Consider the following 17,797-nt stretch of genomic DNA (forward strand, 5'->3'; position numbering starts at 1 on the left):
TCCGGAATTAAAACACCGATTACAAATAATATCACATTTATTGCTTACATGGTTTACACATAAATACAAATAACTTATACTTAATTTTATAAAATCAGACTGACTCGAACGGTATGTAACATATTCTGCGTACAATTGAGAGGGGTATATTTGGGACAAAAATTGCGATAAATAGGAGAATAGGGCCTAATACGATAAATACTATGTACACGATAAAATTCCAAAGGGATTTTGGAAAGGTGTCATCATACATTGCTATGGACAGCATGCCCCCTGAAAAAAAAAGCAAAAAAAAATGTATAAATGCCCTTGTTAATTGTTTAGAATAAATAACGATAAATGTGTCGCCCCGCATTACACATCTCTGACCCACTTTATCCAATGACATAAGTGTGACATAATTTCGATTATTGTTAATCTAAATTCGAAAGTGAATTGTGCCGAGTACGGTAATTCACAAGTTTTGAATGAATTTTTAAAACTACCTTGGATTATTTGCAGAGTTTGTTTTGGGGAGCACTTTAAACATAATTAAGTGTTGGTCGCAGTTTGAATAATTCCAAAGAACGTGATCATCACAACAAGAACCACACAAAATAACTTCTCCCACAAAGACTAGTTTGTACAATCTGAGCAAGTCGGCTATACCTGGACGACCTTCGCTGTTTTATTTAATACTTTCGCTTTTACGCCATGGATTTGTTCATTTCTGCTACAATTATGTAATTGTAACGAACCGATTTGGAATGTTGGTTTATTTAATCACGTCTGGAGTATAAACAAATTGAGCTAAACGTGAGACAAACGCTAAGTCGGAATTGTTCAATGTAAGCCAGGGTCAGGTTTTAATTGTTTCGCTCATCACTTGCATTGCGAAATCGTAATTTATTAAAATTGATGCAAACAGGTCTTGGGCAATGTTCGAATCCCAAATGTCAAATATTTACTCAACGTGATGCAAAACGGTACTCAATCAATAAAAAACTCAATTAAATCTGGTTTCATGTTTTTATTCTTCAAGCGCCAAAATTCCAATTTTTAGCGCAGTGCGTGTTTAATTGGTTGCCTACACTAACACTTTTTTGTTCAAATCATTATTAATTTATTAATTAACCAGTAGAATAACTAATAAAATTCACCTTTGTTTGTTATTTGCACAAAAAATACAGCGCGGTACGCAATTTTTTGAATATTTCTTATGACCCGAACAGCCCCTGTTTACCTGCCCCACATGACTAATTCAAAATCGGCGAATCGTCCGTATACGCAGTGCGCAAATAATTTTTATTTTTCAGTGTTTCTGACGTGTCGGATATTTACCTTAGCGACCATTCTTCAGCTTTTATGCAGATAATATCTAATAATAAATTCAAGCATGCGCTAAAAGCTCGATTAAAAATGTGCTTGTTTGATTGTATCATTTTGAAATAAAGCGGTGAGGGTGTATGTAGTTTTTTACCATGGAACTGTACGAAGTTAAAAGTGCGACTAATGAAACCGTGCAAGCGAACTACAGTAAATTATCTGATCATATAAGACGGTTGACACCGCAAGGTATTCAGTGTAGCGTTTTCTGTGGCGGGACTAATTGTAAATACGAAAATCCGGAAAACTGGAAAGCCGACAGTTTGGCCATACAGGGGATATACTCACATTGGTGAGTATCTCCTGGAATAAAAATCCTCAAATTGCGCAATTAACGTGATAAATCATGAGGCACGTTTTTGCAGGATAACTGACGATATTTTAGCGATGGCACGTCCTAGTACTATGGTGATTGTACAAAAGAATATAATTCAACAATTTGAAAGGTACACCCGAGCTCCTAAATTATTTAGTTATTATGATACCTCTTTAGTTTAGGAATAAAATCGATAATTAATTTACAATCACCGAGAGAGCATGCAAGTTGCGGGCAACCGCTGGAAGAATCGGGCTTTTCTTACGACCCAAATATATTCATGGAACACAATAGTAAGTCATAACAATGTTATCAACCGCATCTTTTTGTGTGCATGTTAATTGCTAATTCGGTTGAGGAATCGATCCGATATTTACACTTGAACTACTTTTCACCTACTCAAACCCATAAGTAAATTTATTCAATAATGTGCATGAGCTTTCGTTGACATAACAACATAAATACCATTTCCTGCACGAAAAACAAAACTAACTGAAATTAGAGATAATTCCCTCGTGGGCAATCGCGATTACACGAAATAATTACCTAAAGACTTTATCTGTATTGATTCCGAAAAGAAAATATTCTATAAATAAAAAACTGTAATTACGTCTGCGAATGGAAAACATTGCCACAATATCGGCCCCCGAAAACAACAAAGTATAAAAATAGCGTTTCCGGAAAATGCAAATGCGAAAAACCCCCGTCATAAATCTTTCAGTCAGTTATTACGCGTATGTAGATTTTCTAAATTTCTCGTCCGTTGATAAGGAAATCGGGTCGTACAACATAGGGGTATAAACCTGATAAGTTAACCTACATAAAATCGCGTGAATTCGCCCCGTTAACGTGTTTAAATCGAATTAATCATTAATTGGTGCTTGAGCCCAACTGTCTATTTAAATCGGGCAGAATTGATTCGTAAATGAATCGACTTGTTGAATACCCCTATCTGAACTTTATTTAATGAAGAACCGTATTCGATTAGGGTAAATTATTTACGCATTGTTCTAACTATAAACCGGCCGAGCTTTGGCCGAAATCGACAAACCCAATAAGCTTCCAATTACCCGAAGGGAATTAGGGTTTTTATCCCGTGGGAAATTCCTTTCCCGGTCAATTATGCTCGCGTGACGTGCAAAGTGCGCTTTGATATCGACTTTTTCCATAATTAATTAGCCTCATTTATTTTAATGGGGGATTTTTAGTCACACTCAAGTCGCACAGTTTAAAATCCATGCCCATTTCCAGTTTTTTATTACAATTTCGCCTGGAAGGACTACGGGGATGCCACGCTGGTGGGCCTCCTCAACATGGTGAAGGTCCTGGCGTTTGCCGTAACGGAAGGACGCGTGGCTATTCACTGCCACGCCGGTAAGAATATAAGCAACATGCGATATGACCGAGTTGATGAGTTTGTTACTTTTATTTCTGTATTTGGTATTGATTTTATTAAGTAGTGTAAACACGCCGTCAATCATATTTATTGGTCCAACACCACGTTCATTTTTTATTAATTGCTATCAAGAAAACTTTATTTTCTGTGTTGACATGATGTATAATCAACATCGCTGTTTCAAGGCCACGGGCATTAAATATTCTGATCAAACGATCAACTTTCAGGTCTAGGGAGAACTGGGGTTCTGATAGCGTGTTACTTGGTTTACTCGCTTCGAGTTAGCGCAAACGATGCCATAAGATACGTCCGGTTGAAAAGGCCGGGGTCGGTCCAAACCCGGGGACAAATTTTATGTGTCCGCCATTTCGCACAATTTGTACTTCCCCGAACTATAACCTACTGTCTCAAGTATGTTAACTGGGTATTGTCCCGAAACCAAAATTAACGTTTCAGAGAAAACATCAACAAAAACAAATATATGAGTGAGTTTAGCTTGGTGCGGTTCCTGCACAGGCAGAGGGTCATCCTCCACGGCTACGAGGAACGCACTTTCAAATTCATACCGAAGATCGTCCACTGCATTTGCGAGCGGATTTTGAAGCTGTGTGGCTGCTGGATTGACGAATTCTCGTCAAACACGCCACTCACCTTCGATTTCCTTTACACGAAACTCAACGGGAACATCAAAAGATACGAAAGTACCTACAGCTTGTGCAGCACGAACTCCGATTGTGAGTCGTTTGGTGCGCTTATTTTGGCTTATGCCGCTTTTCAGCGCTCTTTTCCAACGAATTAAAGTCTCCTGAAGAAATCTCTTCACCTTCTAGTCCAAACCCTTCCGAGAATGGCGACCCGAGCGACTCGTTTTCCGAATTGAGCACCCTAGACGGTGACGAAATAAGGGAAGAACTTTTAATAGAAAATCGATGTTTTCAAGAGTTGGAAACACAAAAGTGTTTCAATCAAGAAATGAGTGAGGAATCAATAGTTATCCAAGACATAAATGTCGCAGTCGATGCACTATTACTGGATTATTCAACGCTATCGAATGAGATCAAAAAGAAAGTGAGACAGTTTCAAATCGAAATTAATTCGTCCCAAGTCGGGTGGGCGAAGCTTGCGATTGAGACGGACTTGAGGATTTTAGCGATGCTGCTTTTTGAGTGGATCGAGAGTCTGAAGCATCCGGTCATGAAACGCGAGTTTTTTGAAAACATTGTCGTCAATTACAAGCAACCTGAAGTCTGCTTCCAGAAGTTTCCAGCTGTATGTATCCTCTGTGAGGACGCAATATAACTAGTTTTTTGTTCCAGGAAGAAGGCTATTTCATGGAATATTTGCTCCGATTTGTCAGTAAAATTAACCCGATTAGTAAAGAGAATCAGGAGGATTTGATAAAACGGATAATTGCCGCATGCTCGCAGCAAACTTTGCTAATCCAAGGGAAGATGAAACCGATAGGTTTGTATTTTTGCATTTGCCGCGTTGAACACAAACCGGCCGTGGTTGCAGATAAAGGGTTTAAAAAACTGCGGGACGGAACGTTGGCTTGCACAATAGAGTTTTTCCAGTCGTTGTTTGAACTGATTGAAGTTCACCACAGCCTTAAGTCGAGTGTTTACTTAGAAGAAAGCAAGATGTATAACGAGAATGATCTCGAGAATGACTTCCAATAAACGAAATGTGTGTGTGAAATACTATTTTTTTAATGTATGTACTTCTTTAATGAATCTCCTTAATCCATCGCGTACGTTTTTATTAAAACCACTCGTCCACAATAACATATTTATTAAGCAGAAAGGAATTACAATAAACATAAAATGACAATTATTAAAAATACATAACTAACGAATTTCTGGCTCCTCTACGGTGAATTTGTTGAACAGATGAAAGAACTCATAATGCTTAATATCAGGAGGCATGGCCAGATTGTTCAAAATCTCAACAAACTTGGCTTGGAACACCGGATTATCTAAACTCTTGTGAAAAATCTTAAACAGCAAGGCACATTTTCGCGAAAGTTCAACAACGAACAGCTTCTGTTTGTCGTTATTAGTCGGAAAGCAGTTAATTCTTCGGAACAAGGAAGCTAGTTTTCCCCCAACGGACGACACTTCGGTACTTCCACCCAATGTTTCTTGCAACTCCAGAAATTCCTTAACAAGTCCAACCTGCGTGTTCCAGTTCACTAGGAGATTGGAATACGGTTGGATCTTATTGATAAAGCTATTCAAATAGTCGTACTGTTCGTTAATGAACAGCTCGGGTAAAATATTGTCAATAAAAGCGGCATTGGCCTCTTGCCACTTCCCCATGTAGATGTAGTGCTGGAAGTACTCGTAGTAGCGACCGGCGATTTTGGCTTTCGTAGCTTTGATTTCGTGGATCCAAGATGCGGGAATTTTGAAAGTCTTCACAAGTTCTCTCTCAACTGACTCGGTTCGAGTCGAGAGATTCCTATCAAGGATTCTCATCACCAGATTCTTTTTCAACAAGTTGTTTTCAAGGAAGAGGAGGCAGAAGATCGCCCACTTCCAAAGGCCCAAGTTCTCCAACTGGGTGGCGAACGTTGTGTGCAAGTGATCCTTTTCCGACTCGCGAATCAACCCGACTCGCAATGACGCAAACAATTGAAGCAAAAACCAACTACAATATTCAATTTACACAAAACTGTTTGTTTTTTTGCAAACTTACCTAAGCCGATAGTCCATGAGATTATCAGTGTGTGTTTCGGGATGCAAAACATTACATAATTGATGCGTACCATCAACATAAAGCGTCAAAATTTGGTAGAGAATATCGTAGTGTTTTACTGGCGAATCAGCCTCGCAGTGCGGCGGTACCGGCTTTGCTGCATAGTCAAGTTCCTCAAACGCTTTCTTATACAAATTAAACGCCACACTAATCGGAGCTGCAGCTGGGGCCACGTACCACAAATGCACCCCGAAACTCCTCATCCAGTCCAGATCCTCACAAGTGTTTATAATTTCATGCACCGGTATGCCGGCAAGAAGCAAATACAATCTTTTGAAATCATCAGTGATTACATCCCTCTCCCTCCATTCAAAACTCTCCACGTATTTCCTCAACCAGGCTTTCACCCTCTCGTTGGCACTCATCTGGCTGATCAGCAGACTCAACTGACTCAAATTGTTGCTACCGGCCAACTCGCTCGCTTCAGCAATTTTATGGAATGACAATAGTTTGAAAATCGTTTTAAATGCCTCACTTTCGTCACGACCGATTCGGTCATGCAAAGTTACGTCGCCGGATAACTCGTACGAAAATTTTCTCAACCAGTCACTGACGTACTGTCTTCGCATACAAGGCGTGTTATCGCCCGGTCCCCACAGCGCCAAACACAAATTCCAAACGCTACAATAGTACTTTTCCCGGCCTGACAGTGGCTGAGTTTTTACGTAATCGTTGAATAAATCGGTTTGTTTTTGCAGGTAATTCAAGTCGCATTTAATACGAAGAGTTGGTATTTGGTTATTATCAAGCACGATATCACTTTCCTCAAGGGTTACTTTAAGTAAATCAGTCAAGTTTGGCTACAATCAAATTATACAACACATGATAAGATAACACAAACGCACAACTAACCATTGCTGAGTTCGCATTCATGACATCGACGTTACAATGAGTGAGGGCATAAACCACCTCGTTGTCAGCAACAGGATCATAGTTATAGAAATTGAAACCTTTCCCCCACCCCACTTTATACGTGTTGCAGCGGAAGACGCCCATCTCCGTGTAACACTTTTGAGTTGTGGTGACTTTTTCCGGAACGATTGCCACTAAATAAATAAACAAATATAGCTTTATTTCTTAGAAAACAAAAATACTATTAAAATATTATATAACAAACTGAAAATTATTTAATCGTACGTAATAGACACGCTGTAATATTTTAGAAAAAACTGGTAACACAATAGTTACTGGAACAATTCGAGCTGTTTTAAGGGCCATGGAAATAATCTACTTTAGAATGCTGATTTCCTGCACACTTACGTCTGATATCCGGTAGTTTGTAGACCTTAGGCGTCACAATAACCTTGCTCGGGATTAGCTGTTGTTTGAGAACACTTTGCGTCTTCTTCGGTTCTTGACTCTCCAAATTGACAAAAAGCGACGACTTGAGCGTCTGGATCGACGATTCTGTGTGGTACATCTCCTCCGAAATGGTGTATTGATCCTCTTCGGGCCAGAAGTCGAGTAACGTCGGCTCGGAGGCGAAACCCTCCGAGTCCTGCATGAGTCGCGTTTTGCTTACCTGGGCACTGCCCCCTAACCCAAGTGGCGGCACCTCGTCCACCTTCTTCAACAGATATAAGACCCCCACACCCAGAGGAAAATATCTACTTACATCAAGCTTTTTCAAAAGGTCTTGCGCCTTCTTAGTGACGGTTTTATCCGCCGAGACTTCGCATTCCTCCTCGTCGCTGTCCGTGAACGCGTATTTGGAGAAATGCTTCACTTTGAAGACCCACGACCCGGTGTTGGGCCTATAATCGACGAACTTGCTGTTGTGCTTTTGCGTGACATGCATGAGGTTGTCGACGAAATTGGTTTGGATGATTTGATTGACGTCGGTGATGTAGTTATTGGTTCCCTTCTCCCGCGGGTAAATTTTGTCTAAGGTCACTTGAGCGCGCCGGTTTAGACCTTCGCCCACTGGGGGTTTTTTGTTATCATCGGGGTAAATAATCACTTCACGGTGACGGAAATGTACGATTTCGTCCAGGTTCATGTTGGCGATGTTGATCAGGTCGGGGAAATGGACATTGCCGTAACCCCGACGCCCAATCGTCAGTCCTTGCACGATACAGTCGCCGTTTTCATCCATGTATTGATGCAAGTCTTTCAAAGCCGGGTACATGTAGTACTCCGGTCGTGTCAGTACCACACCGGCGGGATTCTCGGTACTTTCTGTGTCAGTCGTCGACACAGTCAAAGCTAGTTCAGGAACCGTGTCCGTGATTGTCTCGTCGTCGTTTATCCCTATACTCCCGTTGCCGAACCGAGGAGTTGACTTTGCAGTCGTTGACTCACTCAAGCTAGTTTTGCTCGAACCTGTTTTGGGACTGTAACTAGAATCGTCGAACGAATAGGACGACTTGTTCGTTCTGGCGCTGTCAGTGACCGATGGGTCGAATTGCAACTTCAAACTCCTCCTGCTTTTGGTGATATCTGTCTCGGTCAGATCTTCCGTGTAGTCATTCTCAGTGACAAGACTCCGCGGGCTCAAAATTACACAAGTACCGGCCTCACTTGGTGGCGATGCTTTGATACACTCCTCAGCTTCCTCGATAAGCTCATTGTTGTATTTATTGTAAATAGTGGAATTACTGTCGTTGAATTTACGAATAACGAGGCATTTATGTGAACTTTTAAGCATCTGGCTCGTTTCGAAAAACTCTTTATTGTAGTTAGTACCCTACAAATAATTATAGTAACACAGCGACAAAAACAATACGAGCACTTACTCGTTTAGGTCTCGGCAAGTCAACTTTGATTTTCGACCCCGCCCCTGCACTCTCATCCCTCTTTTTCGAATAATCCAAAAGCGCCTTAATATCCTGCGGGTTCGTGGTACTTTTACTCGAATCTAAAAGTTTAGGCTCCAGACCGTAAACGAACGGCCCATCGGGAAAGCTATCAGTTGCAAGCAGCGAGATACTTTTATTGTCGTCGCCCGATTCTGGCGGAAAGTGACTGAAAGTTTCGCAAATTCAATAAAACTCTTCAAACCGACAAAAACCACTTACGCAGGTTGTTGCTGGTTGAGATTAAGTGAGTACGAAGCCGGCGTTTGTTGAAAAACATTATTAGAGAAAAGACTACCACTTCCGGTTGTCGTGCCGCCGAAAAGACTCGGCGGTTTTGCCGTCGCAGCACCGAACAGTGGTTGTTGTTGCAAGCCGGTGGTCAAGTTCGTACCAAATGTAGGTTGAGTAGGTTGTGTGAACGTACTAGGGGTTAGTTTGCCGAAATTTGAGCCAAAAGCTGGTTGACTCGTTTGGCCAAACCCAGTCGTTCCCGTGTTAGTTTGGCCGAAAATTCCGAAACCGGTGTTGGGTTTCGAAACTTGGAACAAATTCGAACTCTGGGTCGTACCCGTTTGATTAAATGAAAAGCCCGTCTGGGCGGTATTGAACCCAGTGGTGGGCTGCGCCGGTTTTTGAAACAAATTGGTCGCAGGATTCTAGAACGGGAACAAATCAAAAGCTAGATTTTTTGATCTACGTTTTACCAACGTAGCGTATTTTATTCGCAAATATTGCAAAGTAGTTTCATACTTTCTAATTCAATTCATTTTAAAGCAATTTTTTTTTTTGGTTATTCGATACCTGAGTTGCGGAAATATTTATTTTATAAAATCTCTGTACTTTTACACAGGTAGAACTGTGTACTTTTTAATAGTAATAAAGTTACGAATACTTGACCTTAAAAATGCACCTTCCTGTATATGTTTCAGGTAGGTACCGCAAAAAACGTTAAATAGCGAAGTCCTAACAACCTCTTTGTTTGCCACCTTGTCACAATTCATTATCTAGCAGATTATATTTTTTGTTGGTGGCATTTTATCCACATTACACAATTAATGTGCCATTTAATTTCAATCAGTTTGTTACTTACTGTTGTCGCGAATACGTGAATAAAAATTTTGTAGTTTAAAAATTTAAATTCGTTGCTAGTGCGTGTTGAACGTGTGCGGCTAGTGGTTAGTGTGTGCTACTAGAATGGATTTCCAGGGAGAAAAAGGAAGAAACAATCCGGATTAAAGGGTTAGTTTGCAACACTTTCATAAAAATTACATTAAATCTGTAATATTTTCAACTAATTTAGAGGCGTATTGTTCTAACTTCATTGTTTTTATTTCAGTAGGTCCGTTTAAGAAGATGATGCGATGGGAAATGCCATAAGGTCAGTGCATTGATTTGTTTTACTTTATTTTTAATGCATTTTAATTTACATTATATAATTCTTTATAAGCTTTAGAAGGTCAAAAATACTTTACTTAATAAATAAGTACTGAATATCTTGCAAAATTATAATCCTAATAAAATTTTTATAAACGACGATATATAAATTTATAATTAAAGTAAAAATTATCGTGCACTATCGCACTTAAAAGCACAAAAATCGCGGAAATTTGAAGTAAAACCGCGCTTACCTGGGTGTTCGTTTGGCCGAAAACGCCGGCCCCGAAGGTGGCGGGCGCTTGCGTGGTTTGTGTCCCGAACAGGGGTTGGGAGAAGGGTTTGGCGCCTTGATTAGCGCTGAAAGGGTTGGTTGCCGGTGTGACATTAAACCCAAAACTTGGGGTGCTAGTGGTAGCGCCGAAAGTGTTCGGTTTTCCGAACAAAGTCGGAGTGCTTGTCGTGTTGGTCGATCCGAAAGCTGGTGTTGTTTGTCCGAAAGCCGGCGCCTGGCCGAATGCTTGCGGTTGTTGTCCGAAGGCGGGTTTGTTATCAGTTTGCCCGAAAAGCGAGGGCGTTGTAGTGGTCGAAGCCCCGAAAGGGGTGCTTCCGAAACCGGCCTGTTGTTGGGGTCCTTTCCGGTTAACCGAATAGTCCTCAAATCGCAACTCTTCCAGCGATTTATTCTCGTATTCTTTCATGCACGTGATGCAGTGGTGTTTGGTACTTATCGACTGGGTTACCCCGTTTTTTTGCATGGTGTCGGTCCCCGTAACCGGATTGAATTTAATAACAGTGCCGGTGGTCTGGTTTCCGAAAGCGTTACTTCCGAATAACATTGTATTAGTGTTTGATTGGAAAAGAGAGGTTCCGGGTTGTTGTTGCGGCTGTTGGCCGAATAATCCGGGCTGAGGAGGGGCCGAGCCGAATCCGAATGATTTATTTTGAGTGAATGCATTTGAGCCACCGAATAAACCGCTAGTTGATGGTTGTGGTTGCTGGCCAAAGGGATTTGTGCCTACAGACAGATTTATTAAGAAACTGAATGATGAAATATCGGACTATTGCCCATTCTGTGCTTGGGAAAAAAAAAGGATATGGATAGGGATCACACATCATTCCGTTAAAACCATCATTGAATATCTCACTTACCAGACGACGACTTACAAGACATCCTAGTTAAACTAGCTAAACAATAAAATAAAATAACCAAATAAATACAAATCATAGGAGTGTCTCCCGATATATGAGACAAGAAGTATACTTACAATGGGCGCTCATTGTCTCATCAGCTAAACCTATGAATCTTTTAAATTAATTGTTTCAATCGACTTAGCTTACCAAACTCTGGATCGGAAATATTGGCCATAGAATAAGTCATAGAACTGGTTGTTGTACCTATCAAATATTTAAAAAAATTTTGGCCGAAAATAACAAACCGTTACTTACAAACACATGAAGCAACTGAAATACCGCCACCACCAACTTAAAAGAAAATAAAATCGAAAAGCTCAACTGTCGCAATACTTACTACTTTGAAGATATTGGGTCAATTGTCGGTTAAGAGGTCTACCATCTTGGCCTATTGAAAATTACTTAATATATACGTAATACCTTAAATTAACTTACGTGTAATAGTAAACGGGCTTAATGGCTGTGGAACTCTCTGTTCTCCTAAATAAAAAAAAATATAGAAACAATTCCAACTTAACAATAATTTCGATTTACCAGAGGGTCCCGGCTCAGCAGCGCGAGGTGAATGAAATTCGGGATACGGTGGTCTGGGAGAAATCTCACCTAAAAATTCCAGAAAATAATAAAGATAAATTTATGACAAAAAAACTCACCAGCACCAGCGTATCTCAAAATGGCTGGATCAACCAAGCCCGGGCTATCTAAAATCAAGTAAAATGCCTTATAACTTTGTTTTTTATTTTATTAGTTGAACTCTTGAATTCTGTGAGAATAATAAACGTCTGCGAGTTCTAGTTCTAATGTGTACAATCTCCAGGAAAAAGATACTATTAATAGTATAAAAGTATAAAGGTTACATTATTTTTTACGTGGAATGTAACTATGTTATATATAAGGTGTTTAGTTTGTACTTGGAGTAGATCTATGAATTCATGAAAACGGCATAGAAATATTAGTCAGGTCACCCTGTATACAAAAAATAAAAGACCTAGAGAGTATCGTCTTTTTACAAGAGTTGTATGGGATATTCCGTCATAACTTCATAAGGAAACGTTATCTGTTTTATTTTTACATATTTATTTATTTTTTTAAAAAAAGAATGTACATTTTGAAAAGACAAGGAAACGTAAACGAGGCTGTAGTAGAACAATATTACTCACCACCACCCTGCACCTCAAATCTACGTATAGCTTCGCGATTATCTGTAAAAAATTCATGAAAAATATTGAAAGTAACAAAAAAATAGAAACTCACAGGCGGCCGTCAGGTAGTTCTCCTCATCTGGAGACAGCGGGAGAGGCGGCTCAACTGTCACAATCATAATAAAATTAATACAAATTCGAGACGCTTTATTATCGCAATGCTGATCTGTCAAAAATCACTCTCTCATTCGCGCAAACCAACTCAATTCTCATCATACGGGTTAGTAAAATACAAATTAGTGTATTTGGTGTTAGTAAACAAAAAGGGAACGTGTTGCACAATAATGGGCAATCATGGGGGCAAGTGTGAGGTTATACTACTTCTGTTTCCTACTAACTTTAACAACTGTTGGGTGTACGTACCGAAGCTGGTTTGGCTTGTGGGCGCCGATGCGAAGGACGAGGTGCTCGCAGACTGGAAGATGTTCGAGGGCTGCATTGATGAAAACATAGAGGTGTTGGGGGCAGGTTGTCCGAAAGTCGAAGTGGACGCTAGAAAACCAACCACGGTAACAACCACCGATTCAGTTCGGCAAACTTACCCCCAAAAGTTGAATTCGGTGGGTTATTCATGAATGCTGGCTTATTCATAAAGTTGGGATACATATTTACGACCACAATTGGTTAGGCATCCATAGAAATCACAGGAGATGCAGCGATTGATTTTCATTAACACCACATTAAAACACGACGGTTTTTACTAATATTTTGCCACAAAAACACAACAGACGGTTAAACTACCGCAAATTTTATTTACGACAACCATCTTGTTTTTATTGTAAAAAGCGGTGGCGCCACCTGCGAGTGGCGCGAAATTAAATTCAAACTGCGCAGCTATCATTTATTAAACCAAACCAATTAATACAATTTTTTATTTTACAACGTATATTGCTTAAAATCGTGTAAGCAGTTCGTGAAAACGTCTTCCACAGTTGAGGGTCCCGCTACAAAATTGTATTCATTATCCAATTATGTAACAAATTAACAAAAAACTCACAAAAAGGATACCATTCATCGCACGAATTTCTCGTTTCCTTTCTGGCACTCGCAACGGCGTTGCGTATCGCCAACGGGACTGAACACGCCAAACATAGCGGTGGTTCCCCGATAGCTACAATTTTCCACAGTTATGATTCCATATTCAAGCTATTTACCTTTGGAATTGAGAACTCCAACGCCATTGGGCGTATCGCCCGGAAATTTGATCCTAAAATCAACTGGAACGTCCCTCGCGCCTGGTGGTTTATAATTCCAAGTGCGATTGGTCAACAACTCGCCGCTTTCGCTAAAAATAATCTTCTCCGACGTGAAATAACCCATGCCCATGACAAACGCGCCCTCGACTTGCCCCATATCGATACCAGCGTTCATGCTAGTACCGGCATCTTCGAGTAAATCAACCCTTTGCACGATATATTGCCCGGTTAAAACGTCCAGCTCTATTTCGGAGGAGCAAACGCCGTAAATCGCGTAATTTTTCAGTTCGGAAGGGCTACCCCTAAAAACATTATTCGGAAATTAATTACTTAACGAATCACTTATACATTGAAGAGGCCGACAAGTTAACATATTGATTGTAACATTCTTGCACAATTTCCTCCCAACTGGCATTTTCGAGCTGTTTTTTGACCGGTTCCATGCGTTCTAACAGGATATCGCACGCTTTAATCACACCCTGTGATAGATATTTGAGAAAAACAAAAAAAACAAGAGTGAGGTAATACGTGACAAACTGTTTCCGATGTTAAGCTACCACCGACCATGTGGGCATTAGGCGCGATCAAATTATTGCTAGGCTTGACCGAAATTTTTTCGACTGGAATTTTCAACTTGTAGGCACACACTTGAATGACCTTCAATTACACGTGTACGATTAGTTCAAATTTAAACAAAGTCACTGGTCACCTTAGTGTTGATACCTTGCCCCATCTCGACTCCCCCGTGCGCGATTGCCACACTCCCGTCCGATTTATAGACGGAAACAACGACCTCATAGTTGCCAAAAAGATGGAAATGATAAACCATTGGCACAACCGCCAATCCCTTCTTCCTCCAGCGGTTCTCCTCATTGAATCTCTTGATTTGTTGCTTGCGCACGTCAATATCAGCCCACTTGTACAGTTCTTTGACGAACTGTGCAAGCAAATCGTGCTCCGCCTTCATGTTTTTAAGTCTGAAGTCGGTCGGGTCTATGCCGAGAGTCACGGCAGCGTGTTCCATGATCGATTCGATGATTGCCAACCCTTCGCACGTGCCAGGGGCTCGGATGTAGCAACTTGCAGGGTTGTTAGTACTGACTTTGTAGGCCTTAACGTGCCAAAAATCCGTTCTGTAAGCTCCCAAAACTGCGTCCAAGACGTACGGAAGGTTGGGCTCGTTGCCCCCAACACCGTAGTCGGAGTACAAAGTCAGGTCCAAATACTGGATAGTGCCACTACCGTCAACCCCCATTTCGTAATCCCATAACATGGGGTACCTTTTACCGACCATGTCCATGTTGGTCTCGAACGGTAGCCAAATTTTGACCGGTCGCTTCAATTTGTAAGCTGCGAGAGCAGCCGCTGATGAGATTAAAGCGTTTCGCGAGATTTTGCCACCGAACGCGCCCCCCAATCGGCGAATCGCAACGTTGATCCTTCAAAAATCTTTCGATGGAAATAAGTCACATGCTCGTAACTTACTTATTTATCGGGATGTTGAGTGTGGTAGCTGCGGAAGTTTGCGATAAGTCGAGCCATTGGCTCGAGGGGTACATGTCAAGACCATCCTCCGTTGGCACAACACTGCAACATTGCGTCTCCATGTGGTAGTGGTACTGGCAGGACAACTCGGACCGTCCTTTTAGGACATGTGTAATGTCCTTGCCGCGACTTTTCGGCCCAATTTCCGTGTCCAAACTCTCCTTTTTTGCTTTGACCACGTCTTGAATAGTCAAAAGTGGCGCTTTCCCAGCATTGTACGTGACTCGGACCAAACTTGCTGCGTTTTCGGCCAGTTCTTGACTAGTGGCAACCACGAGACCCACCGGTTGATTGTAATATTGGACGAGTCCGCTACAAAAAATCTCCTCCTCGACTGAAAAAAACAACGAGTTTGTCTCCTTGGGCGTGAAATTGTTACGTCCCGGAATATCATCGCTTGAGAAAAAGGCGACAACCCCATCCAACTTCTACAAAATAAATAGTTTAGAGTTAATTCCTGCCCGGACGCGGAAAGTGGTACCATTGCCTGGCTTGTGTCCACTTTGCGTACCGTTGACAATGCCCGCACTTTGGCCAAGACAAAAGCCCCGAAAAGCTGCTTTGGCCGGTCTGGCATGTCCATGACATACTCGGCTTGGCCCGAGGCTTGCGCAAGTGCCTCCCTTTTCGCCATTGGGCGAGTCAACGGATACTTGGACTTGTCGCTTTCGTAAACATGACTACCCGAACTTAAACCCCGTTCCAGTAAAACACCCCCCGTTTGATTTTGGCGACTGATCAAATTTTTCGGCGTTATGGACAAAACATACTTGTAAAATAGGGCGATTGCGAGTTGTTTGCGGAAACGCGGCTCCGGTTCTCCCGGAACGGCGTCGGGGACGAGTTCTTTATCCAAAATTTCAAAAGCTGATTGCAAAATTTCATCGTGGAAAAGCTTTTTCCCAGTCAGAAATTTCTCCGTGTTTGTGGCACGGACAAAAGTGGGGTTGATTGAACCAAAGACGATTCGAGCAGACTGCACTATGTTTTGGGCGTTTAGTTCGAGCAAAAAGCCCGCGTTGACTAGGGCGTGGGCGTTCTGGGCCCGCGGCATGATCTTGAATTTTTTTTAGTGGGGAACTCACTCACTAATTACAAATACCTTGTAACTTTCGTATTTAAATTTGGGGCTTAAGGGCGGGAGGATGATTTTTTTGATCAGTTTTCCCCCCATTGGCGTTTTCAGCAAGTCTTTTACACATATTTTGCTCTCGTTTTTGTCAGTATCGACTACAAATAGGGAATCAAAAATTGAAGATCATACTATTCAACTGACCTAACAACAGAACTGCATTAACGGTTTCAAAAATTAGGAAAATGTCGGACGGAAATTCATTATGTCGATGTTTTATCATTAAATTACCAGCCAATGTTCCCAACTAAAACTATTGGTTTTTCTGGCTTTAAAATGAATAAATACTTACGTTTCTGACAGGCACATTGGCAATTAAATCAACGTGTTTTTCCAATTTTTTTAAATACGAAAAATCACCGTTCTCTTGCGAAATTTTATCAAACAAATTCATGGTTTCTGTGAGAGTTATGTTAGCACCCACGACCAGGTGCCCCTTTTCCATTTTACAAGATGTAAGTTCGTCAACATCGGCCACATCGACGTAGACCTGATACCCACCATCACATTTATACACACCTGTGGTAATCATAATGATTACAAATTCATTGTACCATTTTTATTACCAGTGCTGGTGTTTCCCGCAATTAACTTGTACGTAGAACTCTCAAAAGTCCTCAAAACTTGCAACAAATCATCGAAGAGAAAGACCTTAATCCACGTTGTTTTGCCTAAATTAAAATAACACGGGGCGCTTTTTCGACTTGCAACTTTGGGGCAGGGTTTTATGTCCTCAATGTCACAAACCGACTTGAACGCGCTTAAAATCGGCCGGTACCCCGTACACCGACAGATATTACCCCCAAAAGAATTCTCAACTTCCTGTTTCGTCAATTTTTTCTCCTGTAGGAGACCAAACATATTCATGACCATGCCAGGTGAGCAGAATCCACACTGACTGCCATTAAATTCCGCTAAAACTTTTTGCAAGTAATGATGGTCATTCTGAGAGCCGGCTAGTCCCTCAATTGTTACGATTTTCCAGCCGTGACACGAAAAAAGTGGCACTAAACACTGGAAAAAACAATAAAACTTTCATAAAATAAGAGGGGATAATCACCGAATTGATCGCTTGAGTAATTATTTTTTTTGCAACGTGATTTTTACGCTGAACTGCTACAATGCAAGCCCCACAACCGCCTTCCAAACACATGCGTTTGGTCCCAGTTAGGTTTAATTTTGATCGGAGGAAGGCATTTAAAGTTGTGTCCAAACTTAGGCAAGATATGTCCACTAAAATGTTTTTTTTGAAAATTGAACGCTTGTTGGACTGTACCTTTGTGTTCGGTGCCATTTACGCACAGTTTTATTTCGCGCTCTCTGTAAGACTTGTTAAATTTTGTGATTAGGTGTGACGTACTTACAGATTCATTTTGTGTCGACACTGCTGAGATGAGACTGAAAATTTTCCGAATTTGTGCTCTGACAAGCTGTAATTTTGTGTCATTAAAAGTTGCGGCATAAATATGTCCAGACATGAAACGGCAATTATGAAATGTTATTCATCGGAATGAAACCTTCA

The 17,797-nt window shown here is 41.0% G+C and overlaps 3 protein-coding genes and 1 long non-coding RNA gene across 5 annotated transcripts; 1 reads left to right on the forward strand and 3 right to left on the reverse strand.

Moving 5' to 3' along the window:
- Positions 1-19: 19 nt before the first annotated feature.
- LOC107397706 (uncharacterized) lies at positions 20-1,284 on the reverse strand. The gene is made up of 2 exons (XR_001574758.2): positions 486-1,284; positions 20-273 (listed from the first exon to the last, which is right to left on the reverse strand). It is a non-coding gene; the product is annotated as an uncharacterized LOC107397706 (long non-coding RNA).
- Positions 1,285-1,340: 56 nt separating this feature from the next.
- On the forward strand, positions 1,341-4,824 carry LOC656685 (protein tyrosine phosphatase domain-containing protein 1). 2 transcript variants are annotated; one of them, XM_963194.5, is made up of 9 exons: positions 1,341-1,657; positions 1,731-1,811; positions 1,859-1,974; positions 2,933-3,055; positions 3,305-3,488; positions 3,534-3,811; positions 3,856-4,346; positions 4,394-4,541; positions 4,593-4,824. In XM_963194.5, the coding sequence occupies exons 1-9, from the start codon at positions 1,461-1,463 to the stop codon at positions 4,754-4,756; spliced, it is 1,782 nt and encodes a 593-aa protein (XP_968287.2). In that variant the 5' UTR covers positions 1,341-1,460; the 3' UTR covers positions 4,757-4,824. The 2 variants fall into 2 exon arrangements, with proteins under 2 accessions (XP_968287.2, XP_015834273.1); XM_015978787.2 differs by lacking the exon at positions 1,341-1,657 and having other exon boundaries at positions 1,735-1,811; positions 1,864-1,974.
- A 27-nt stretch (positions 4,825-4,851) lies between these two features.
- On the reverse strand, positions 4,852-13,200 carry Nup98-96 (Nucleoporin 98-96kD). Its single transcript, XM_008195175.3, has 10 exons — positions 12,945-13,200; positions 12,766-12,894; positions 10,261-11,024; positions 8,852-9,288; positions 8,570-8,798; positions 7,450-8,520; positions 7,095-7,401; positions 6,687-6,880; positions 5,775-6,634; positions 4,852-5,726 (listed from the first exon to the last, which is right to left on the reverse strand). The coding sequence occupies exons 1-10, from the start codon at positions 13,006-13,008 to the stop codon at positions 4,925-4,927; spliced, it is 4,857 nt and encodes a 1,618-aa protein (XP_008193397.1). The 5' UTR covers positions 13,009-13,200; the 3' UTR covers positions 4,852-4,924.
- A 29-nt stretch (positions 13,201-13,229) lies between these two features.
- LOC656938 (uncharacterized) lies at positions 13,230-17,710 on the reverse strand. Its single transcript, XM_015978775.2, has 15 exons — positions 17,640-17,710; positions 17,552-17,595; positions 17,336-17,508; positions 16,842-17,289; positions 16,568-16,794; positions 16,420-16,522; positions 16,246-16,373; positions 15,625-16,200; positions 15,084-15,571; positions 14,308-15,037; positions 14,127-14,255; positions 13,947-14,077; positions 13,557-13,900; positions 13,400-13,513; positions 13,230-13,346 (listed from the first exon to the last, which is right to left on the reverse strand). The coding sequence occupies exons 1-15, from the start codon at positions 17,645-17,647 to the stop codon at positions 13,279-13,281; spliced, it is 3,711 nt and encodes a 1,236-aa protein (XP_015834261.2). The 5' UTR covers positions 17,648-17,710; the 3' UTR covers positions 13,230-13,278.
- Positions 17,711-17,797: the final 87 nt, after the last annotated feature.

The sequence above is a fragment of the Tribolium castaneum genome, chromosome 10 (assembly GCF_031307605.1).
Source record: "Tribolium castaneum strain GA2 chromosome 10, icTriCast1.1, whole genome shotgun sequence".
Lineage (NCBI taxonomy): Eukaryota > Metazoa > Arthropoda > Insecta > Coleoptera > Tenebrionidae > Tribolium > Tribolium castaneum.